The sequence below is a fragment of the Somniosus microcephalus genome, chromosome 15, assembly GCF_052327205.1.
Source record: "Somniosus microcephalus isolate GS21.2 chromosome 15, FLI_Smic_1.0, whole genome shotgun sequence".
Taxonomy (NCBI): Eukaryota; Metazoa; Chordata; class Chondrichthyes; order Squaliformes; family Somniosidae; genus Somniosus; species Somniosus microcephalus.
In genome coordinates, this window is record NC_141001.1 from 69,588,289 (window position 1) to 69,613,992 (window position 25,704).

At 43.3% G+C, this 25,704-nt stretch overlaps 1 protein-coding gene across 4 annotated transcripts in view; it reads right to left on the bottom strand.

Moving 5' to 3' along the window:
• Positions 1-9,203: 9,203 nt before the first annotated feature.
• Positions 9,204-25,704, bottom strand: part of sbf2 (SET binding factor 2) — a 709,984-nt gene continuing 693,483 nt past the window's right edge. For all 4 annotated transcript variants that reach the window (XM_086007986.1, XM_086007985.1, XM_086007989.1 and 1 more), the window contains 4 exons: positions 22,807-22,991; positions 19,288-19,375; positions 18,843-18,974; positions 9,204-10,620 (listed from right to left, as the gene is read on the bottom strand). In XM_086007986.1, the coding sequence (XP_085864112.1) occupies positions 10,522-10,620; positions 18,843-18,974; positions 19,288-19,375; positions 22,807-22,991 (504 nt within the window). In that variant the 3' untranslated portion in view covers positions 9,204-10,521. The remainder of the gene's footprint in view (positions 10,621-18,842; positions 18,975-19,287; positions 19,376-22,806; positions 22,992-25,704) is intronic.

Genomic DNA, 25,704 nt, shown 5'->3' on the forward strand with positions numbered 1-25,704 from the left:
TTCCCAATATACCTTCGGCAACTTGCCCCTCATATCTACGTAGTTTGCTTTGTTCAGATTTAAGACCTTGGTTTCAGACTTAACTAAATCACTCTCAAACTCAACATAAAATTCTATCATGTTATGATCACTGTTCCCCAGATCCACCTTCAAAGATTTGTGTGTGTGAACCCCAAGGTCATGTTGTTCCTGCACCCCCTTTAAAATTAATACAATTTAATTTATATTGCATGCATTTCCTCACACGATCTGCCAAAATATATCGCATCACACTTTTATGTATTAAATTCCATCCGCCATGTATCTGCCCATTTCACAAGTCCATGTCCTCCTCAAGTCTGTTACTACCCTCTGACATTTTCAAGTTTTGTGTCATGTGCAAACTTTGAAATTATACCCCATATACCCAATTCCAGGTCATTTATATCAAAAAGAGCAGTGGTCCTAATACCGGCCCCTTGGGGGACACCACTGTATACTTCCCTCCAGTCTGAAAACCAACCGTTCACCTAAACTCTGCTTTCTGTCTCTTGCCCAATTTTGTATTCACATTTAGTATACAGATTCTTGGTTAGATCCTATCTGGAGTACTGCATTCACTTTTGGGCACGGAACCTCAGGAAAGATATATTGGCCTTGAAAGGGGGGATATAGCCTCACCAGAAGGATACCAGAGCTTTAAAGGTTAAATTATGAGGAGAAGTTGTATAAACGTGGCTTAATTTCCCTTGAGTTAAGATTGAGGTATTTAAAATGATAAAGGAATTCAATAAAGTAAGATGCAGGTGAAGGAATCCAAAATAAGGGGGCACAATCTAAAAATTAGAGCATAATCTAAATATCAGAGCTAGGCCATTTAGGAGTTAAACGAGGAAGCACTTTTTCACACAAAAGGTAGTGGAAATCTGAAACTTGATTCCAGTGCTGGTTCACCTGAAACTTTTAAGACTGAGATGTAGATTTTTGTTATGCAAGGGTGGATAAATGTGAGGTTATCCACTTTGGTGGCAAAAACTGGAAAGCAGATTATCTGAATGGCAATAGATTGGGAGAAGGGGAAGTGCAACGAGACCTGGGCATCCTTGTGCACCAGTCGCTGAAGGTAAGCATGCAGGTGCAGCAGGCGGTTAAGAAGGCAAATGGTATGTTGGCCTTCGTAGCAAGAAGGTTTGAGTACAGGAACAAGGATGTCTTGCTGCAGTTGTACAGGGCCTTGGTGAGACCACATCTTGAGTATTGTGTGCAGTTTTGGTCGCCTTATCTGAGGAAGGATGTTCTTGCCATGGAAGGAGTTCAGCGAAGATTCACCAGGCTGATACCTGGGATGGCAGGAATGACGTATGAGGAGAGATTGGGTCGATTGGGCTTGTACTCGCTGGAGTTTAGAAGAATGAGAGGGGATCTCATTGAAACTTATAAAATTCTAACAGGACTAGACAGACTAGATGCAGGAAGGATGTTCCCGATGGTCGGGGAGTCCAGAACCAGGGGTCACAGTCTAAGGATAAGGGGTAGGCCATTTAGGACAGAAATGAGGAGGAATTTCTTCACCCAGAGAGTGGTGAACCTGTGGAATTCTCTACCACAGAATGCAGTAGAGGCCAATTCATTAAATATATTCAAGAAGGAGTTGGATATATTTCTTAAGGCTAAAGGGATCAAGGGGTATGGGGAGAAAGCAGGGACCGGGTACTGAATTTGGATGATCAGCCATGATCGCATTGAATGGCGGAGCAGGCTCGAAGGGCCGAATGGCCTACTCCTGCTCCTATCTTCTATGTTTCTATCAAGGGATGTGGAACAAAAGTGGGTAAATGAAACTACTCCTGTTCCAACGATCCTTTCCTAACTCTAACATTAAAAAAAAGAACTGAATTTTGAAAGCAAACAAAGCATTTTTGAGGGAAACAGATGGGAAGGGAAGAAAGCAGAACGAGACTGAAGGGGGACCTCTGGCTTCTCACCAACACCCTTAAGGTAGGGTAGTGAATGGAGAGCTAGGGAAGAGGTGAGTAACAGTGGAGTGAGGGTGAGGAGAGGATATCTTCTTCCTTCTTCTTGGGCAGTCCCTCAGAATCGAGGATGACTTGCTTCCACATTAAAAATAAGTTCTCAGGTGACTGATGAGTCCAATGCGGGATCTAGTCTCTGTCGCAGGTGGGGCAGATGGTGGCTGAAGGGGCGGGTGGGTGGGGTGCTTGGGTTGACGTGCACTGCTTATGCTTGGCTTCTGTTTGCTTCCGGCGAAGAGACTCGAGGTGTTCGGCGCCTTCCCGGATGCTTCTCCTCCACTTTATGCGGTCTTGGGCCAGGGATTCCCAGGTGTCAGTGGGGATGTTGCACTTTTTCAAGGAGGCTTTGAGGGTGTCCTTGAAGCGTTTCCTCTGCCCACCTGGGGCTCTCCTGCCACGTCGGAGCTCCGAGTAAAACGCTTGTTTTGGGAGTCTCGTACTGGGCATGCGGACGATGTGACCCGTCCATTGGAGCTGATCGAGCGTGGTCAAAGCTTCGATGCTGGGGATGTTGGCCTGAGCGAGAACACTGAAGTTGGTGTGCCTATCCTGCCAATGGATTTTCAGGATCTTGCGGAGTTGGTGGTACCTCTCCAGTGCTTTGAGGTGCCTGCTGTACATGGTTCATGTCTCTGAGGCATACAGCAGGGCGGGAATCACTGCTGCTCTGTAGACCATGAGCTTAGTGCCGGGTTTGAGTCCTGGCCTTCAAACACTCTCTTCCTCAGGCGACCGAAGGCTGCACTGGCACACTGAAGGCGGTGTTGGACTCTTATCTGGAAGGAGGAGAGCATGCCAGGGGATCTCGACGCCGTAATTGTGACCATCAAGAAAGGTGACATCCGATTGTGTTAATTACAGAGGAGTTTCCCTGCTGTCTGCCACAGGGAAAGTCATCGCAAGAATCCTCCTCAATCGCCTTCTCCCAGTGGCCGAAGAGCTCCTCCCAGAGTTGCAACTAAGGGGCACAATGGACATGATCTTCACCACGCGTCAAATACAAGAGAAATGCAGGGAACAGCACCAATCGCTGTACATGGCCTTCTTTGATCTCACAAACGCCTTCGACACTGTCAACAGTGAGGGATTATGGAGTGTCCTCAAATTTGGCTGCCCTCAAAAGTTTGTCACCATCCTCCGCCTGCTTCACGACGGCATGCAAGCCGTGATCCTGACCAACGGATCTACCACAGACCCAATTCACGTACGGACCGGGGTCAAGCAAGGCTGTGTCATTGCACCAACGCTCTTCTCGATCTTCCTTGCTGCAATGCTCCATCTCACCCTCAGTAAGCTCCCCGCTGGAGTGGAGCTAATTTACAGAACAAATGGGAAACTGTTCAACCTCCGTCGCCTCCAGTCCAGATCCAAGGTCGTCCCATCCTCTGTCGTCGAATTACAGTATGCAGACGACGCTTGCGTCTGCGCTCACTCGGAGGTCAAACTCCAAACCATCGTCAACACTTTCACCGAAGTATACGAGAGCATGAGCCTTACACTAAACATCCGCAAGACAAAGGTCCTCTACCAACCTGCCCCCGCCACACAGTACTGCCCCCCGATTATCAAAATCCACGACAAGATCTTGGACAACGTGGACCACTTTCCATACCTCTGGAGCCTACTGTCAACAAGGGCAGACGTCGATGGAGAGGATATAGAGTGGTAGAGAGTGAGGGAAGTGACAAGGGTGGCAGGAAGGGGAGGGGTTAGTGGAAAGACCAAATGCTGAAACACGTTTAGAATTTTTAGGGTAAACAAACTGATTTTCTGTATATTATCATGACTAACTAACCAATCCATTTGAAGATTGAAGAAATCTTGTACTTATTGACCTGTTATAACTTATTGGACAGTGTTCTTTTTAAATACCATATAAATAAAAATAACAAATGTTGTTATCTTGTTCTATATACTAAGTCATGCATGAAAAGAGAACATTATTAGATACCCTCACATTGCATGGATTTATTGCTCTGAATTCACTGACAACCACTCAACACAGCAACAGTACTGTCTTATGGGCACATACTATGTGACTATGTTTGGCAACAGTCTATTGAAAAAGGCAGACTGTGTGACTGTGAAGCACCAGTTTAATTTTCTGAAAATAAATCTTTCCTTCTATGCAATTAGTGGGCATTCTTTTACCCCAAAATAATAATCCATAAAGGTGTGTGAGTACTGCTTGTGGTAAACCACTGTTTGTTATTGTTGTTGTTGTTGTTGTTGCACACTGTTGTGCCTATGCATGCCTCAGCTGACTCCACCCCTGGCTCCACCCACATGCCCGGGTATAAAGGCGACTGCTCTGCAGCCCCCTGCCCTTTTGGATACCAGGCAACCACGAGAGGCATGCTCTGTTCTTTGCTAATAAAAACCTGTTAATTAACTCTCTGTCTTTTATGAGGAATTGATAGTGTATCAATTTTATTAGCAAAGCAAAATGTCGGGTCCAAATGTTGAACAGCAGGAGCTGCATCAACCGACGGCGCCAAACGCTGAGCAGCAGGCGCTGCTGCGAGCCCTCAGACCAACATGCCTGGACCTAGACCCCCAAGAAGCGGGTTCGGCTACCAAATTCGCACAATGGCTGCATTGCTTCGAGGCTTACCTGGAAGCCTCAACTGTGACCCTAGACGAAAACAAGCTGAAAATCCTGGCCTCAAAGGTGAGCCACCAAGTTTATACACTAATCCAGGACGCGACGACCTACGCGGCGGCTATCGATCTGCTTAAAGGGCAATACGCATGCCCGGTAAATACGGTCTATGCCAGGCACCTCTTAAGATCCCGCAGACAGCAGCCCGGGGAATCGGTGGAGGCTTTCCTACGGGCACTGCGGATACTCGGCCGAGGCTGCGATTGCAAAGAAGTATCAGCCGCAGCACACACGGAGGGACTGATCCGAGATGCTTTCGTTGCGGGTCTAAGGTCCGACTACTCCCGGCAGAGACTGTTGGAGAAGGGAGAAATAGACCTGAAAAAGGCAGTGGCCCTCGCGCTCTCGCTCGACGCGGCCCATAGGAATATGGACGCTTTCTCCCCTAACCGCTCCGCACCGTGGACACCGCAACCTTGGGTCATGGGACCGCCACCTCCAACTGCTGCAGCGATGTCCAAGGCACAGAAATGTTATTTTTGTGGCCAGGCAAAACACTCCAGAGCACGCTGCCCGGCGAAAAACGCCACCTGCTCCAGCTGCGGGAAGAAAGGACACTATGTCAGCACCTGCAAAGGCAAAACCGCTAACGCCAGCAGTGCCGCGTGCGAACCGTGGGGGCAGCCATCTTGTCCGCCATCTTGGGCTCCCCCAGCCGCATGGGGATCGGGATCATGGGCGCCGCCATTTTGTCCGCCATCTTGGACGCCTCCAACTTCGATCACAGGGGACCCGGACTCAACCACCGCCTCATATGACGACCACATCGACTCGCTTGACCATACGCTGGCCTCCGTGATGCTGGACCAATCTCTCCCTCATCAACTGTCCAGGTCCATGATGGACATTACGGTAAACGGCCGCGCCACTACCTGCCTTTTTGACAGTGGGAGCGCGGAGAGTTTTATCCACCCCGACACGGTGCGCAGTTACTCTCTCCAGGTCCTGCCGACGCGCCATCGGATCTCTATGGCTTCCAAAGCCCAGTCAGCGGACGTCGGTGGCTACTGTGTGGTGACCCTTTCGGTACGGGGCACAGAATACAAAAATTTTAAACTTCTGGTCCTGCCCCATCTCTGCGCTGCCGTTCTACTGGGGTTGGATTTTCAGTGCCACCTTAAAAGTGTCACATTGGCGTACGGCGGACCCCTCCCCCCACTCACAGTCTGCAGCCAGCAGCTTTTAAATCGCCCGCCGCGCACCATCTGCAGCCTCTCTACCCTTAAAGTCTCCCCCCCCTCCTTGTTCGCTAACCTCACCCGCGACTGTAAGCCCATCGCTACTAAAAGCAGGCGTTACAGTGCCGGGGATAGGAATTTCATTAAATCCGAGGTAGCGAGACTCCTGAAGGAAGGGATTATTGAGAGTAGCACCAGCCCATGGCGAGCACAAGTGGTGGTGGTGAAGACTGGCGGAAAACAGCGCCTAGTTATCGACTACAGCCAGACGATCAATCGCTACACCCAGTTGGATGCATACCCACTCCCCCGCATATCTGACATGGTCAATCAGATAGCACAATACCGGGTGTTCTCGACGATTGATCTGAAGTCGGCATACCACCAGCTCCCCATCAGGGCTGAGGACCGTCAGTACACAGCTTTTGAAGCGGACGGTCGTCTCTACCACTTCCTCAGAGTTCCCTTCGGCGTCACCAACGGGGTTTCAGTCTTCCAACGGGAGATGGACCGGATGGTTGACCAGAACGCGCTCCAGGCCACTTTCCCCTATCTAGACAACGTCACCATCTGCGGCCACAACCAGCAGGACCATGCTCAGTGGGTGCCCAACTATGCGGACAAAGCCAGACCCCTCATTAAGTCCGCCTCCTTCCCCCTGACAGCAGAGGCATGTGCAGCCTTCACTCTCATAAAAAGAGATATTGCGAAGGCCACAATGCACGCAGTGGATGAGTCCATCCCTTTCCAAGTGGAGAGCGACGCATCCGACTTCGCCCTAGCTGCAACCCTTAACCAGGCGGGGAGACCCGTGGCCTTTTTCTCAAGGACCCTCCAGGGCCCCGAGATTCGTCACACTTCTGTCGAAAAGGAGGCTCAGGCCATTGTGGAAGCTGTGCGACATTGGAGGCATTACCTGGCCGGAAAACGATTTACCCTGCTCACTGACCAGCGTTCAGTAGCTTTTATGTTTAATAATAAGCAGAGGGGCAAAATCAAGAATGACAAGATCTTGAGGTGGAGAATCGAACTCTCCACCTACAATTACGATATCTTGTACCGGCCCGGGAAACTCAATGAGCCCCCAGATGCCCTATCACGTGGTACATGCGCCAACGCGCAGGTTGATAGACTGAAGACCCTCCACAATTACCTCTGCCACCCGGGGGTCACCAGGTTCTTCCATTTCATCAAATCCCATAACCTGCCCTACTCCATCGAGGAGGTCAGGACCTTGACCAGGAACTGCCAAATCTGTGCCGAGTGCAAACCGCATTTTTATAGGCCAGACAGAGCGAGCCTGATCAAAGCCACGCGCCCCTTCGAGCGGCGATTTTAAAGGGCCCCTCCCCTCCTCTGACCGCATTGTGTACTTCCTCAATATAATTGACGAGTACTCCCGTTTCCCGTCCCTTGCTCAGACATGACCAGTACCACGGTCATTAAATGTCTGAATGACCTCTTCGCCTTGTTCGGTTTCCCTAGCTATATCCATAGCGACAGGAGCTCATCCTTTATGAGCGACGAACTTCGTCAGTACCTGCTCGCGAGAGGTATTGCTACAAGCAGGACCACCAGCTACAACCCCCGGGGGAATGGCCAGGTGGAAAGAGAGAATGCGACGGTCTGGAAGGCAGTCCTTTTAAACTTGAAATCTAAGGGCCTTCCGACCTCTCGCTGGCAGGAGGTCCTCCCTGCGGCGCTCCATTCCATTCGGTCACTGCTTTGTACAGCCACCAATGCCACCCCTCATGAGAGAATGTTCTCCTTCCCCAGGAAGTCCACATCGGGGATCTCGTTACCGGCATGGCTGACTTCTCCAGGACCCGTCCTACTGCGGAAGCACGTGAGGTCCCATAAGACGGACCCCCTGGTCGAGAGGGTGAGCCTCCTCCACGCCAACCCTCAGTATGCTTACGTAGTGTACCCGGGCGGGCGGGAGGACACAGTCTCCATACGAGACCTCGCACCTTCGGGTGCTCCTGAAACACTTCCTTCGCCACCCACCACTACCCACGCCTACCCCCAGTATGCTTACGTAGTGTACCCGGACGGGCGGGAGGACACTGTCTCCACACGAGACCTCGCACCTTCGGGTGCCCCTGAGACGCCACCATCGCCACCCACCACTACCCACACCCCGACCCCTGTAGACGGCATGCCGCAGCCCCAGGACCCGCCATTGACTACGCAACCTCTCATCAACGAGACGCCAGGTTCGGCGTTGGATGCTGCATCATCACCGCCGCTGCTACGACGATCAGGACGGCATACAAGGCCACCTGATAGACTTAACTACACGAACTTTTAGTTTACACGAACTTTTAGTACACTTCACCCCGCCGGACTCAATTTTAAACAAGGGGTGAATGTGGTAAACCACTGTTTGTTATTGATGTTGCACACTGTTGTGCCTATGCATGCCTCAGCTGACTCCGCCCCTGGCTCCACCCACATGCCCGGGTATAAAGGTGACTGCTCTGCAGCCCCCTGCCCTTTTGGATACCAGGCAACCACGAGAGGCATGCTCTGTTCTTTGCTAATAAAAACCTGTTAATTAACTCTCTGTCTTTTATGAGGAATTGATAGTGTATCACTGCTGTTTTCTCTTCTGTATGCAGACTTGTGTTTAATTTTGTATCTGCAGATTGCAGAAATGAACACATTTTAAAATCTAAGTCTTGGATTAGGTTTGGGTTGTAACCCTCAAAAAGGGTATACAACGTAAGCTTTACAAACACAATGAGCGAATCAGATAAGGATGTTATTGTGCAGATTTTGGTTTGTCAGTTTTCCAATGCAGACTACAAATCAACAGAAGAAAAATGGAGATCCTTCTCCAAGCTTCCAATTTTAATTGATACCCTCTAATCTGTTGCCACTCTCTGCAAATCTTGACAACACAAACCAAACCTGCACCCTATTTGTTTGTGGAATCAAAGATCTATACCTTTGTTTTCTCCAAATACCGTTCTCGTGGCATGCTAGTTGTCAGGAATTGTGCGAGAGTGACCAGGTAGCGACTCTGATTTTCCACCTCCTTGCTTGGCTTGCTCTTCGCTTCTCCCCTGACCAGTGCGAAAGAGTAAATTTCTCACCATGCCTGGACACTCCAGCACGCTGGATCATAGATATATGCTTTGAGTATTTGCATACTAAAGTATGAGATTCTCCCAGATAATAAAGGACCCTTTTTCTCTTCAGTTTTTAGATGTTCCAGTTGCTGATCTTAAAAAAGGATAAACTGTTAGTTCCATTAAGATTTGCAAAAATCACATTTAGCACTCAGTGTTTTATAAGCACTTTAGTGTAAACAAGTCATAAAACTTAAAGCAATTGACATAAAACTGATTGAAAAAAAATTAGTGATGTTGCATTTAATTCAACAAAGAACTACACAATATCAGTATTTTACAAAGCAGATGTACGGTATATACAAACTCCACAAAATTAAAACAAGATTATGTGCAAATTGAGGCTACTGTTTGAAAATCATTAGCAAAGTCATAATGTGGGAATGGTGGAAACTGCCTGCCAGTCCATTCATGCTGATATGAAAATATGGATAATTTAGTAGAATTCAGCCTCACAAGGAAATGCACACTTTTTGTTTTACTTTAGCTGTGCATGATAAATCTTTTGGTCCCATTATGCATATGACTTACTACATGAACTTTATAATTTGCTAGTGCTCCTTAAAACATTACTTGGTTAAAATTAGGTTCATTTATATCCAACAATGCAGGGAAGAGAATTATAACCAAATTAAGCCATATATACAACTCTTTCAAAAGTACAAATGTAATAAACATATAAACATGCTATAAAGACACCACAGAAACATATCACAAGCTACATGAAATTTAAAAAGTCTCCAGTAAACAACAGGAAAGTGTTAAAAGGTGGAATAAATTCTTCAGTAGGGCAGTAACACAAACATTCTTCAAAACTCCTTTTTAAAAAAAAGTATCAACTGTAAAAAAAAATTAAGAAAACATTACTAAATTTTAGTGTGCAAAACCTCTTTAAATATCAAGGTAAGCTTGCAGAAAAAAAACACGTGTCCATTTATATACATATTCTACAAAACTGCCGTAACAGAACTGATCTTGATCATTAATGGCCATTTTGACTGTTATTGCACTCTAGGCTGTTTCACAGGTTTGAGTGCAAACTTTCCAATGCAGTTCTTTTTTTATGTAGTGCATTTTGAGTACTGCTCAGACAGGGATTTTTTTTTGCTTTAGATATTGATATGCAGTAGAGTACAAAATTAATGTTATTTTACAAGTTATTAATTTTTGGACAGTTCTAAAATCATGCTATCCATAGCATTTCAGGACTAAGACTTCAATGACTAAAAACTGCATGCAAAACTGTGAAAGCAAAGGATCCGTGACTATATTACAGTACATTAAGGTCTTTAGTGGCTGAAGTTTACATTTCACATTGTTAAAGAGCTATATGATGTGTTAAGATTTCAGTGTAAGTTTCTTTTGCTGAAGTTGCTTGCCAGATTCTTTTGCTGAAGTATTAGTGGTTTTCACCTGCTTGACTGATGTATTCCTTAAACACTTTTCTCATCTTGTTTATTTACTTTAGAGGCTGCTGGGCTTTAATCTCCTGTGACTGGTGTGATCCCACCTGGTCTTTTTTAAAATGCGCCTCGTTAGGCATCTGAAATGCAGTTCTGTATCTTGTCCATCCACTGTTGAGCAGTCTGTACATCTTGTGCACAGAAGTTATAAACACGTTTACTGGTCTTCAACTGCATTAAAAAGGAAAAAAGTCTCATCATTCAAATAAAAGTATTCAAATTATTCACATTAAAAAAATAATTTGTTTTCAGAATTGTATTTTGTTTACATGCCTTTTGGGATTGCATACAGTAATACAAGTAATGTTATATGCTTCAAGATCAGGAAGTGGCTGGGAGCTAGGATGGTGAAGTGTACAAATTATTAAATATCAGGTAACAAGGTCAAAACTTGTATAGTATTCCAGTAAGCTTGAATTTCTTTATCACATTATTCATCTTAAAATTACTAATTGCTGTTGTGAACTTTTTCCACCTAAATCAATTCAATAAAATTATCTGATTCACCAAAGAAACTATGTACCTTTAGCTCTAAGTACCTTTAGCTCTAAGGTTAACTTATGTTACAAACATGATTTTTATGCCATCCCAATTTAACCATGTGATTAGGGGAAGCAGATATTTGTATAAACTGGTTGCTTTTTAGTTTAAACTGCAAAACTATTTTTATTTCAAAAACAGATGTGAACACTAAAGGATATAATGTGTGACTGAAGAACAGTAGTAAACTGTGTGTCTACGTGTGTTTACTAAACTAAAGATAGGTTTTGATTGACTGATTTGACCTTTGGATTTATGCTCAAGTCCTGCCAGCCACTATTAACTAAATAAAACACTAAATACACTGTCTAATTTGGTGAAGTTATGTGTTACAGCCAAACTGCTGGGTACGCATCAGATGTACAAAAATGTCATGGGCAATGCATCTGAGTTTTGCAATTCACACAAATATTTTGCCAAAATAGGCTTTGACTCCAATTATGGCTCCCCCTTCTATTATCAGAAGGAATAATCGATGCTTGCATTCAATTGGAAACAAACACATACTATCCATTATTTCTTTTAGTCTGCAATACTTTACAATGATGATAGAACTCTGTTCTCCTCAATGCATATTCTGAGATCCGGGAAAGCCATTTAAAAAAAAAACTAAATGAGAAAAGATTTATGATCTACACTACTATGCTTTACTGCAACTGACATTAATTTTAGCACTACTCATGAAACTTAGAAAGCAAAATCTCATGTGTAATCATAATGAATTAAAATTGTGTGCTTTCTCAGAAAATAGTTACATACATATTCCCAGAAAAAATAAAATTCTCATCACTAAACTAGTTAAGAACCTGAAATAATCTGTGACCTGTATGAGGAATTTTAATGAAATCCAACCACTGGGAAAACATCAGCTACTTCTTATTCTCAACAGTCAAAAACAACAAGAAACTCCTGAATTGGCTGCAGATGGGCTTCTAGCAGTCTTTGCAACACAGTTTGACTTTGCATCGTTAGTACAGTATTGGTCGGAAGAAATAGACCCGTTGGAAATGTTTAATTTACTCGAACTTTACAATGATGATAGAACTCTATTCTCCTCAATGCATATTCTGAGATCCAGGAAAGCCATTTAAAAAAAAAACTAAAATGAGGAAAGATTTATGATCTACACTACTATGCTTCAAATGGATTTATCAACTAGATAGACAACCTGAAGTGTCAATCTGGGATTGTTCAGTTTTTGGAGATGCACACTGTTTACTCTCATTGTTTACTTATGTGGCTTTTCAGCTGTGCATAGTAGATAGGTGATGTAACTTATTTTTCGCAGCAGCAAAGTGTTATGTATCCTTGCGGGATTTCAGCGATGCATGTTATATTGATGATGTAATCTAATTCTGTTTCAGCTGTGAAGAGATATTTAACAACGATCTTGCTGGATATGAGCATTTAATGTCATGTTAACTTTTAGCAATGTGTTATACAGCTGATTAAAGTCCTATGGCCATAGTTTGCTCCAGAACACAGTCACACCACATAGGATACAGGTAGAGGAAGAGGAGTTCGTAACTGACAGACAGCAGTATAGGGGCTACCAATTGGAGGCAGAGAACAAGGAATGGCAGAAACTGGTCCTGTCCAACTGGTACCTGTGGGGATAAGGAGGAAGGCTAAGGCGCAGAATGACCAGAATACTAAGCAAGGCACTGTGGAGCAGGAGAAAGAAAGATAGATAGAAAGAAAGACTTGCATTTATATAGCGCCTTTCACGACCACTGGACATCTCAAAGCACTTTATAGCCAACAAAGTACTTTTTGAAGTGTAGTCACTGTTGTAATGTCAGAAACGTGGCAGCCAATTTGCGCACAGCAAGCTCCCACAAACAGCAATGTGATAATGACCAGATCATCTGTTTTTGTTATGTTGGTTGAGGGATAAATATTGGCCAGGGCACTGGGGATAACTTCCCTACTCTTCTTCGAAATAGTACCATGGGATGTGTTACATCCACCTGAGAAATTCAAGGGCGAGGGGGAGCAGAATAGAACGGTTGTACTCTTATGGGCTTTGATAATCAGGTGGATAGAGGGTATCCTCTGCAGTCACGATCAAGAAATCCAAGAGGGCATGTCACCTACTCGATAAGGGTATTTTGAAGCGACTGGAAGGGGAAGGGGGAAGAACCAGTTGTCTGAAGCAACAAAATAGAGAACAGGGAGGAGGTCCTGCTAAGGGAGTATCAGGAGCTAAGAGCTAAATTAAAAAGCATCACCTTGATGGTGGTAATCTCCAGATTACTACCCAGGCCATGCACTAATTGAAACAGGGATAAACAGATCAGGATATGTGACTGAAAGACTGGTGTGTGAAGGAGGCGTTCTACTTCATGGGACACTGGTACTAATACTGAGACAGGCTTCACCGGAACTGGATTGGGACCAAGGTCCTAGCAGTAAGGATAAATTGGACTGTAGAATGGACTTTAAACTAGTAAAGGGGGAGAGGGGGGAGCGGTGAGGGGAGGGAGAGAGAATTCAGGTGGATGCAATAGTAACCTAAACATAAAGAATAGATGAGAGCAAAGGTCAGAATACAAAGAGAGATAAAGATAACAAATGCTTGGGGAACAGAAAAGGTTATAGGAAGTAATGATAAAATATCTGATAGAAATAAAGAAATAAAAATATAAGCTTATTAAATTGCCTGTATAGCAATGTAAAGAGTATCAGCAACAGAATGGGGAAATTGGAGACAACAATTGTAAGTGAGGAAATAGATGCAATAGGGACAGAGTCCTTCTGACCCAATATGTAAGAAACCCAACAAGGGAGGAAGTGCTGCTAGTCCTAGTAATGGGAAATAAACTGGAGAAAACAAGAGAAGTAAATGTGGGAGAACATCTTGGGAATAGTGATCATAACATAATAATGTTTAAGATAATGATTGAGGGGATGTGGATAATACAAAGATCAACATAATAGATTGGAAAAAAGCCAACTGAGACAATGAGGATGGAACTAAGAAAGGTAAACTGGAGAAAAATATTGACACAGGTAGAAGAATGGTGGGCATAATTTAAGGGAGAGATCAATAGGGTTCAGGAGGAATATATTCCATTAAAATTAACAAACTAACCATGAGGTGAGGAGAAATTTGATGTGATATACAAACATAATAAAGGAGGATAGCAAAAGGGAATATGATGAAAAAGACAATTAGAAAGGCAAAGGGAAATGAAATTAAAATATCAAAGAAAGAAATAGTAAAGTACTTTATAGGTACATAAGTAACAAAAGGAGAATTAAGATAAGGATTGGATTACTAAGGGATGAGCAAGATAAACTCTCAGATACTGAAATGGCAGGGATACGAACATACGAATTAGGAGCAGGAGTAGGCCACTCGGCCCTTCGAGCCTGCTCCGCCATTCAATAAGATCATGGCAGATCTGATTACTCCACATTCCCGCCTACCCCCGATAACTTTTCATCCCCTTGCTTACCAAGAATCTATCTACCTCTGCCTTAAAAATATTCAAAGACTCTGCTTCCACCGCCCTCTGAGAAAGAGAGTTCCAAAGACTCACGACCCTCTGTGAAAAAATTTCTCCTCATCTGTCTTAAATGGGCGACCCCTTATTTTTAAACAGTGACCCCTAGTTCTAGATTCTCCCACAAGAGGAAACATCCTCTCCACATCCACCCTGTCCAGATCCCTCAGAATCTTATATGTTTCAATCAAGTCATCTCTTACTCTTCTAAACTCCAGCGGATACAAGCCTAGCCTGTCCAACCTTTCCTCATAAGACAACCCGCCCATTCCAGGTATTAGTCTAGTAAACCTTCTCTGAACTGCTTCCAACGCATTTACATCCTTCCTTAAATAAGATCAATACTGTACACAGTACTCCAGATGTGGTCTCACCAATGACCTGTATAACTGAAGCATAGCCTCCCTACTTTTGTATTCAATTCCCCTCGCAATAAACAATAACATTCTGTTAGCTTTCCTAATTACTTGCTGTGCCTGCATTGTAACCTTTTGCAATTCATGCACTAGCACACCCAGATCCCTCTGCATCTCAGAGCTCTGCAATCTCTCACCATTTAGATAATATGCTTCTTTTTTATTCTTCCTGCCAAAATGGACAACTTCACATTTTCCCACATTATACTCCACTTGCCAGATCTTTGCCCACTCACTTAACCTATCTATATCCCTTTGTAGCCTCCTTATGTCCTCTTCACAATTTACTTTCCTACCTATCTTTGTGTCATCAGCAAATTTAGCAACCATACCTTCGGTCCCTTCATCCAAGTCATTTATATAAATTGTAAAAAGCTGAGGCCCCAGCACTGATCCCTGTGGCACACCACTCGTTACATCTTGCCAATCAGAAAATGACCCATTTATGCCTACTCTCTGTTTCCTGTTAGCTAACCAATCTTCTATCCATGCCAATATGTTACCCCCTACACCATGAGCTTTTATTTTCCACAATAACCTTTGATGTGGCACCTTATCAAATGCCTTCTGGAAATCTAAGTACAGTACATCCACCGGTTCCCCTTTATCCACAGCACATGTTACTTCCTCAAAGAACTCCAATAAATTGGTTAAACATCATTTCCCTTGCACAAAACCATGTTGACTCTGTCTGATTACTTTGAACTTTTCGAAGTGCCCTGCTATAACATCTTTAATAATAGCTTCTAACATCTTCCCTATGACAGATACTGATTAGATAACCTTGCTTCAGAGGCTAACAAAGAGGAAATTCCAAAAGTAGAAGTCAGGAGTGATACTACAACAGTTAAGATAGAAAGAAGTGAGATACTAGACAAATTAACAAAACTTGAGGACAAAACATCAGGCCCAGATGGATTACACCCGTGGATACTCAAAAAAACTAGGGAGGTGATAGCAGATGTATTAATATACATATATAAAAATTCATTTGAAAAAATAGTGCCAGAGTAGTGGCGAACAGAAAATGTAATTCCCATCTTCAAAAAGAAAATATAATCCAAGGAATATAGACCAGTTAGTTTAATATCAGTGGTAGGAATTATACTAGAATCTTTGCTAAAAGATCAGCTAACAAAATATCTAGAGATGCAGAATAAAATAAAAAAATAGCATGGCTTTTGAAAAGGATGGTCATGTTTTTAACCAATCTTATTGACTTCTGTGAAGAAATAACAGAACGAGTAGACAAGGGTAAGAGAGTTGATGTGGTATATACACATGGACCTACAGAAGGATAAGAATTTACAAAAGGATAAGATGCCACATAAGAGACTCATGGCAAAAGTCAAGACATGCGAGGTCGGGGGCCAGGTACTGTAGCAGAATGGATTGAAAGATGGCAACGAAACAGAGGGTAGGAATTAAGATGATACCAAACTGGACTGCACCAAAATACAGGAATATATAAACAGGCTTGTAGAGTGGGTGGATAAAGGGCAGTGAAATTCAATACAACCAAGTGTGAGGTGGTTTATTTTGGTAGGAGGAATAAGGAGGCCACTTATTCCTTGGAAGGTAAGAAAATAAATAGGGTAGAGGAGCAAAGAGATCTGAGAGTACAGATATATAAATCATTTAAAACAGCAACACAAGTTGATAAGGAGCCATAAAAGTACTGGGGTTTATTTCTAGAGGAATAGGATAGAAAAACAGGGAGGTAATGTTAGAACCTCAGTTCGACTGCACTTGGAGTACTGTGTGCATTTCTGGTCTTCATACTACAAAAAAGGGTATTGAAGGACTGTAGAAATTACAAGGATAGTACAAGAATTGAGAGGATGCAACTATCAGGCTGGCTGGAGCTCTTTCCTCTGGAAAAGAGAAGACTAACAGGAGTCCTGCTAAGAGTTATTTAAAATTATGAAGGGGTTTGACAGGGTGGAGGTGGAGAAACTGTTTCTACTTGTGGTGAGAGTCCAGAATAAGGGGGCATAAATGTAAGATAGCCATGAACAGATCAAATAAAGAATTAAAGAGGAATTTCATTATACAGAGAGTGGTGAGAATGTGGAACTTGCTGCTACATGTGGTTGAACCAGATGGCATTGATGCATTTAAGGTGAGACTTGATGCCATACATGAGGGAGGAGGCAATAGAGGGATTTGGAGGCAGGGTAGGAAGAAGTAATTAGAGTGGGAAGGAGGCTTGTGTGGAGTAGAAACACCAACATAAACCAGTTGGGCCAAATGGCCTGTTTCTGTCCTGTCAATTCAGTGTAACTTTAGAGAAGTAGAACGAGGAGTTTAACAGGAGTTATGGGCCATTTCATTTGGAGTTAAACTCAACTGATTGGATCAATTGTGATTAAATGAAGTAAACGCCTCCTTATAGTACACTGAAATTGGCTAACACAGTGTTGCTAGTGTAGTATTTCATAACTATACAGTTTTGAGAATGTGCTGCAATATTATTAAAGTTTACAACGTATTTTTTAAACACACTGTGGTAAACCACTGTTGTTAGTATTGTTGTTCACTGTTAGTACTGTTGTTCACTCTTGCATATTGTTGTACTTGTCTGTGCATGCCTCAGCTGACTCCGCCCCTGGCTCCACCCTCATGGCTGGGTATAAAGGTCGCTGCTCAGAAGCCTCCAGCCCTTTTGGATACCAGGCAACCACAAGAGGCATGCTCTGTTCTTTGGTAATAAAAGCCTGTTTATTACTTTCTCAATCTCCAGTCTTTTGTAGCAATTGATAGTGCATCACACACAATTACATTTTTTGCTTGGATACAACTCTTTTAATGTTTGCCATGTCTGTCGTATTATTTTGACAGCTATGTGGATGTATCTGTATGATTAAGAGAACTAGAGGATCTCTTGTCCAACTTTTATTGATGTTTGAAGAATTTTCAGAAATTTGAATTCCTTGTATAACATCTCAGGAAATCTACAACTGTGGTAATGGGCAGTGATCCATTTTACTGTATTAATCGAGCAATCCATGTAACATTATTTACTGGTGCACACTTAATATTTCCTACATGTTATAAAAATTGTTTAGTTATTTCCTAAAGTCTTTTCACAATTAATATTGTGATCCTTTGTCTTGCTTGAGCACAGTCTGTGGTATCCTATGCATGGAATCAACCAACCTCCATTTGCCACAGTTGCTGGATTGATGCTGACTTCCATAACTAATCTATTGGGGTTAAATCTGGGGATCAGGAAGGACATTTCAGCATAGCGATTCGTTGCTTCCACAAGTATATCTACTCTCTCATTTCAGATGAGATTATTTGATTATCAATCACATGTTTGTGATTTATTTGTTCATAACACCAACACTAAGGGCTGACATGCTGCAGCACGAACCAGAACTATAATTACTTAATTTTTAAAAATTAAATGGAAAAAAAACCTTGACTTCCATAGATAATTAATTTCTGTTGTCTTAGTCTTTTATGTTAGCCCTCTGCATCAATACTATCCTGCTTAGGCTAGTCTGGTGCATAACCATAACAATAGTTAGTGTGAATATCATTTTTTGGTTGATCAGCAGTAAAATATGCTTGTACACATAGAGTTTGACAGTTTTACTTTGCTTTTTCAGATGCCCTAGCCAACATTGGTAAAACTCTGCAAAGCAGCAACAAAGTACATACGACAGTTCAGAATGGATTTCAAGTTAGATCAGTCAAAAAGAAGTCATGTACTAAAGCTACAGGGAAACCCCGTGTATTACAGGAGGAGATATATATATATGTTAAAATGACTAATTATTTTTTCCACTGATCATTACATTCCTATTAGATTAAAAAGCAAGAATATTTGCCCCAACTGCATGGCCTGGTCCCAGGGAGATGGTCATATGTTGCCTTTATTACTAGAACAATCTAATTAAGGGGACAGAGAAAAACTTACATCAAAGAACGCTCTATCGTTTGAATGCTTAGGTGCACCTAATGTTGATGATGCTGGAATAACTGACTCAACCTCAGCCAGGTCTATGAAGCCTCTGGGGTTTGTATCTTCGCCAGTGTCATAGTACCGCAACTAGAAGTTTAGGTGAATGAATCAGATGGGAAGAACAGTTATATTAAGTTGCTGTTATAATACTCAATTACACTGCCAATAAAACTGTTGTACAATAAGCTGAAGTTGAGTTCAAGAGTCATGATCCCAACAAGACATATAACACATACACAATGCTATATCTGTAGCTTAAGTAATGTAAAATAAAACCCAGAATCAATCTTTAAATGCATAATTTCCAGTTATAGATATGAATGGTTAAGATGTTCTGGTACATCAACTTGCCTAAATTGTATTCACATCAAGTGTTAAAATGCTCAACAGAAATATGTACCTGGTGTTTAGTTATATCTAGAACAAACCATCGAGGTTTCCATCCTTTCAGTAAAGCACCTCTCTTGTAAAGCACACCTTCAAACGATCTACAAAAATGGAAATAAAAATGACTCAAAGATTGCAGAAATTTGGTTGTGTGTTTTTTAAAGAAGTAATTTAAAAGGTTGCAGTTTAAAAAGCATTTCTGTATTTCCATAGTAAAGACATATTCTTCAAATCAGCTTCCCTCTGATTGACATTTTATATCTTGTACTTATAACAAACTACCAGATGTTGTCAGAGATATCTAAGACTCTTACTTATATACATTAGATTCAGAGGGAACAGTAGCGTAGTAGTAATGTCACTGGGCTAGTAATCCAGAGGCCTGGGCTAATGATCCAGAGACGTGAGTTCAAATCCCATCATGGCAGCTGGGGAATTTAAATTCAGTTAATTAAATAAATCTGGAATTAAAAAGCTAGTATCAGTAATGCTAACCATGAAACTATTGGACTGTCGTAAAAACCCATCTGCTTCACTAATGTCCTTTAGGGAAGGAAATCTGCCAACCTTACCTAGCCTATATGTGACTCCAGACCCACAGCAATGTGGTTGACTCTTAACTGCCCTCTAAAATGGCCTAGCAAACCACTCAGTTGTAACAAACCGCTACGAAATACAAAAGAATGAAACCAGACGGACCACCCGGCATCGACCTCGGCACTGACTACAAACGGCACACCCAGCCCAGTCGACCCTGCAAAGTCCTCCTCACCAACATCTGGGGACTTGTGCCAAAATTGGGAGAGCTGTCCCACAGGCTAGTCAAGCAACAGTCATACTCACAGAATCATACCTTTCAGCCAATGTCCCAAACTCCTCCATCACCTTCCCTGGGTATGTCCTGTCCCACCAGGGATAGCAGCACAGTGGTAGAAAGTCGGGAAGGAGTGGCCCTGGGAGTTGACTCCGGACTCCATGAAGTCTCATGGCTTCAGGTCAAGCATGGGCAAAGAAGCCTCCTGCTGATTACCACCTACCGCCCTCCCTCAGCTGATGAATCAGTATTCCTCCATGTTAAACACCACTTGGAAAAAGCACTGAGAGTAGCAAGGGCACAGAATGTACTCTGGGTGGGGAACTTCAATGTCCATCACCAAGAGTGGCTCGGTAGCACTACTACTGACTGAGCTGGCAGAGCCCTGAAGGACATAGCTGCCAGTCTGGGCCTGCAACAGGTGGTGAGAGAACCAACATGAGGGAAAAACCTACTTGACCTCGTCCTCACCAATCTACCCGTTACAGATGCATCTGTCCATTACAGTACAGGTGCACTATCCCTTATCCGAAACCCTTGGGACCAGATGTTTTTCGGATTTCAGAATGGTATTCAGAATCAGTATGTAACACCCTAGCGGGGGTCTGGGCAGCACCCCGTAAGCAAACACATTCATATTTCTGCAGCGAACCTTATGAATATTCACACTGAGTGGGATAAATAAAGACTATAAATAGTATTACAGTTTATTTGTACAGTAATAATTTGGTAAATTAAATAGTGGGATAAATATAGACCATAAATACTCTAGTTACGCTCCACGAAAAAACTTTCGGTTTTCAGAGGTTTTCGAATTTCGGAATTGTGGATAAGGGATAGTCTACCTGTATCGGTAGCAGTGACCACTGCACAGTCATTGTTAAGACAAAGTTCCGGCTTCACACTGAGGACACCCTCCATCGTGTTGTGTGGCACTACCACCGTGCTAAATGGGATAGATTCAGAACAGATCTAGCAGCTCAAAATTGGGCATCCATGAGGCGCTGTGGGCCATCAGCAGCAGCAGAATTGTATTCCACCACAATCTGTAACCTCATGGCCTGGCATATCCCTCACTCTACCATTATCATCAAGCCAGGGGACCAACCTTGGTTCAATAAGGAGTGTAGAAGAGCATGCCAGGAGCAGCACCAGGCATACCTAAAAATGAGGTGCCAACCTGGGGAAGCTGCAACACAGGACTACGTACATGCTAAAAAGCGGAAGCAGCATGCTACAACACTGGCATCTATCCAACAATGTGGAAAACTGCCCAGGTATATCCTGTCCACAAAAAGCAGGACAAATCCAACCCAGCCAATTATCATCCCATCAGTCTACTTTCAATCATCAGCAAAGTGATGGAAGGTGTCATCGTCAGTGCTATCAAGCAGCACTTACTCACCAATAACCTGCTCACTGATGCCTAGTTTGGGTTCCGCCAAGACCACTCGACTCCCAACCTCATTACAGCCTTGGTCCAAACATGGACAAAGGAGCTGAATTCCTGAGGTGAGGCGAGAGTGACTGCCCTTGACATCAAGGCAGCATTTGACTGAGTGTGGCATCAAACAGTCCTAGTAAAATTGAAGTCAATGGGAATCAGGGGGAAAACGCTCCACTAGCTGGAGTCATATCTAGCACAAAGGAAGATGGTTGTGGTGGTTGAAGGTCAATCATCACAGCCCCAGGACATCGCTGCAGGAGTTCCTCAGGGCAGTGTCCTAGGCCCAACCATCTTCAGCTGCTTCATCAATGACTTTCCCTCCAACATAAGGTCAGAAATGGGGATGTTTGCTGATGACTGCACAGTGTTCAGCGCCATTCACAACTCCTCAGATAATGAAGCAGTCCATGCCCGCATGCAACAAGACCCGAGCGATGTTCAGGCTTGGGCTGATAAGTGGCAGGTAACATTCGCATCACAGAAGTGCCAGGCAATGATTATCTTCAACAAGCGAGAGTCTAACCACCGCCCCATGACATTCAATGGCATTACCATTGCCGAATCCCCCGCCATCAACATCCTGGGGGTCACCATTGACCAGAAACTTAACTGGACCAGCCACATAAATACTGTGGTAACAAGAGCAGGTCAGAGGCTAGGTATTCTGCGATGAGTGTCTCACCTCTTGACTCCCCAAAGCCTTTCTACCATCTACAAGGCACAAGTTAGGAGTGTGATGGAATACTCTCCACTTGCCCGGATGAGTGCAGCTCCAACAACATTCAAGAAGCTCAACACCATCCAGGACAAAGCAGCCCGCTTGATTGGCACCCCATCCACCACCTTAAACATTCACTCCCTCCACCACTGGCGTACCGTGTTTGGAGTGTGTACCATCTACAAGATGCACTGCAGCAACTTGCCAAGGCTTCTTGGGCAGCACCTCCCAAACCCGCGACCTCTCCCACCTAGAAGGACAAGGGCAGCAGGCGCATGGGAACACCACCACCTGCAAGTTCCCCTCCAAGTCACACACCATCCTGACTTAGAAGTATATCACGGTTCCTTCATCGTCGCTGGGTCAAAATCCTGGAACTCCCTACCTAACAGCACTGTGTGAGTACCTTCACCACACAGACTGCAGCGGTTCAAGAAGACGGCACACCACCACCTTCTCAAGGGCAATTAAGGATGGGCAATAAATGCTGGCATTGCCAGCGACGCCCACATCCCATAAACAAATATAAAAAAAGATTAAAATACTACCACACCTGTTCTCCACATCCTTTGAAGAAAACTGATTATACAGAGTTGCTGCTCTCCTTGTGTTTACTCCGTTTGAAGGTGATGTAGTGGTGCTCCGATCATTCTCACCAATCCCACTGTCTGCCAAATGTAGCATGGACCTTCTCTGAAAGGACTGCACATTAGATGCCATGAGCGATGAGGCAGCTCGCTGTTAAAACAGGAAGTGAAGACTGAACTTAAAAAGCGAAATCAGCAATGCACTGTTTTCTGCAATATCTTCTGGCCTATTGTCAACTTGTTATCTGATACCGTTACGTACGCATTTGTACAGAAATCAACAAAGATGCACCAATGCCTTTATTTAATCCTCTATTATTTAGATATTTTTCTTCCCTCATTTAGTTCTGCCCCTGCTCCACTTCCAAGCTGCTTCCTACCAGGCAGGTCACCATCAACAGGTGTCAGTCAATGCTGTTGTATTATACAAGATGGTCTGAAAAAACTATGGATAACTTACTCAGGGAAAAATTACAAAAATAAAAAAATACATGACAGAAATAAAGTGCTTAACCTCACTACACACTTACATGCCAACATAAAAAGATTGGAAAAGCTGACACAGCTCTAAAAAAGCTGATGGGCCAAATCTTGCAGGAGTGGGGCATCTCGCGACGTGTGCCGTTAGTTAGACATGTTCTTGTACCCATCAGTTCGAATATAATTTGCGCTATAACTTGCTAGAAGTGTGAGCTGATAATGGCAACGGGATTAGGGTGCGAGGGCAATGGGGCATCTGGGACCTTAGCAAGCGACGGGACCATGGGAACAGGAGTAGGCCATTCAGCCCCTCGAGCCTGTTCTGCCATTCAATGAGATCATGGCTGATCTGCGACCTAACTCCATATCCTTTGGCCCATATCCCGTAATACCTTTGGTTAACAGAAACGATCAATCTCCGATTTAAAATTAACAATTGATCTAACATCAATTGCCGTTTGTGGAAGAGAGTTCCAAACTTTTACCACCCTTTGTGTGTAGAAGTGTTTCCTAATTTCACTCCCGAGGAGAAGTGTTTCCTAATTTCACTCCCGAGGAGAAGTGTTTCCTAATTTCACTCCCGAGGAGAAGTGTTTCCTAATTTCACTCCCGAGGGAGAAGTGTTTCCTAGTTTCACTCCCGAGGAGAAGTGTTTCCTAATTTCACTCCCGAGGGAGAAGTGTTTCCTAGTTTCACTCCTGAGGAGAAGTGTTTCCTAATTTCACTCCCGAGGAGAAGTGTTTCCTAATTTCACTCCCGAGGAGAAGTGTTTCCTAATTTCACTCCCGAGGAGAAGTGTTTCCTAATTTCACTCCCGAGGAGAAGTGTTTCCTAATTTCACTCCCGAGGAGAAGTGTTTCCTAATTTCACTCCCGAGGGAGAAGTGTTTCCTAGTTTCACTCCCGAGGAGAAGTGTTTCCTAATTTCACTCCCGAGGGAGAAGTGTTTCCTAGTTTCACTCCTGAGAAGTGTTTCCTAATTTCACTCCCGAGGAGAAGTGTTCCCTAATTTCACTCCCGAGGAGAAGTGTTTCCTAATTTCACTCCCGAGGGAGAAGTGTTTCCTAGTTTCACTCCCGAGGAGAAGTGTTTCCTAGTTTCACTCCCGAGGAGAAGTGTTTCCTAATTTCACTCCTGAGGAGAAGTGTTTCCTAATTTCACTCCCGAGGAGAAGTGTTTCCTAATTTCACTCCCGAGGAGAAGTGTTTCCTAATTTCACTCCCGAGGAGAAGTGTTTCCTAATTTCACTCCCGAGGAGAAGTGTTTCCTAATTTCACTCCAGGACCAACAGAGTATCTCCTTAACCAATGAGATTTAAGGATTGAGAAAGAAACAGAGGAACGGCGGCAAACAAGGGTGAATTAGATTCAAGTCAGGTACAGAATGAGAAATAAAGAGGGAAAGAAAGATTGAAGTAAGAAAGACAGAAAGGAAAAGTAAGCATTTAAAAAAAAAAATTGAAATATTTTAAATCTCTAAGATGAATTTATTACATGCAGAAATGAGACTCAACAGTTTAAATTGTTCCCTTTATGGCCATAGAGATTGATTGGCGTTGCATTATCACATTGTTAAAAGGGTACTTAGACTGTTAATTATGATCCCTAACTTTCTGTGGCGATTTTAATGGGCAAATCCAGTAAGTTCTTAAAAATAACGGGAACGCTAAGGGCGAGATGCCATTTGTGCAAAGCAAATGGCGGAGAAATCAACCCGCACGTTCTGGACATTCGCAATGCACGCCCTTTCTCTTCTTCCCCTGAACTTGCTGGCTGATTTGTGCATTAATAATGGTGTGCGTTGTGAATCCGCTGTTATTTTTCTGGGAAGATTTGGCCAAAAAATAACAGACAACTGAAAAATATCTGAATAACAAGTTGCATTTCTTTATATTATATTTGATCTCAGGATGGCTTATTAGGGTTTTGTGTTCACATCTGCAATCAGTTCTAATGTAGGGGAAAAAATAAAATTTTTGCAGCAGTGGGTTTAGAAACTTTTGAAGGGGGAAGTGAACTTTAATAGTGCAAAACCTGTTAGGGGATTCTGGTGGCATGCTCCCTGCAGAAAATTTTGATTTTTGACCAATTTTGATGCATTATCCAGCATTTTGAAGTGTACTGTGATTCAGTATTTATCCTGCAATGGTAAAACCATGTTTCCAGTGCCATAAAAATAATCACTACTACCAAGTGGCTGTAGCTACTTAACCCTCGCCATAAACATCTGATTAACCAGAGATCTTCGCCTATGTCTGTATAACATGTGGATCCTGGCTAGCATGATTATGGCTATTATTAGTTGAGAAAAACTTTGGTTATCTACAATTTATAAATTCAGCAACTTTTCTAAAAATCTTGATAGCAGGAAACACAAAAAGCAACC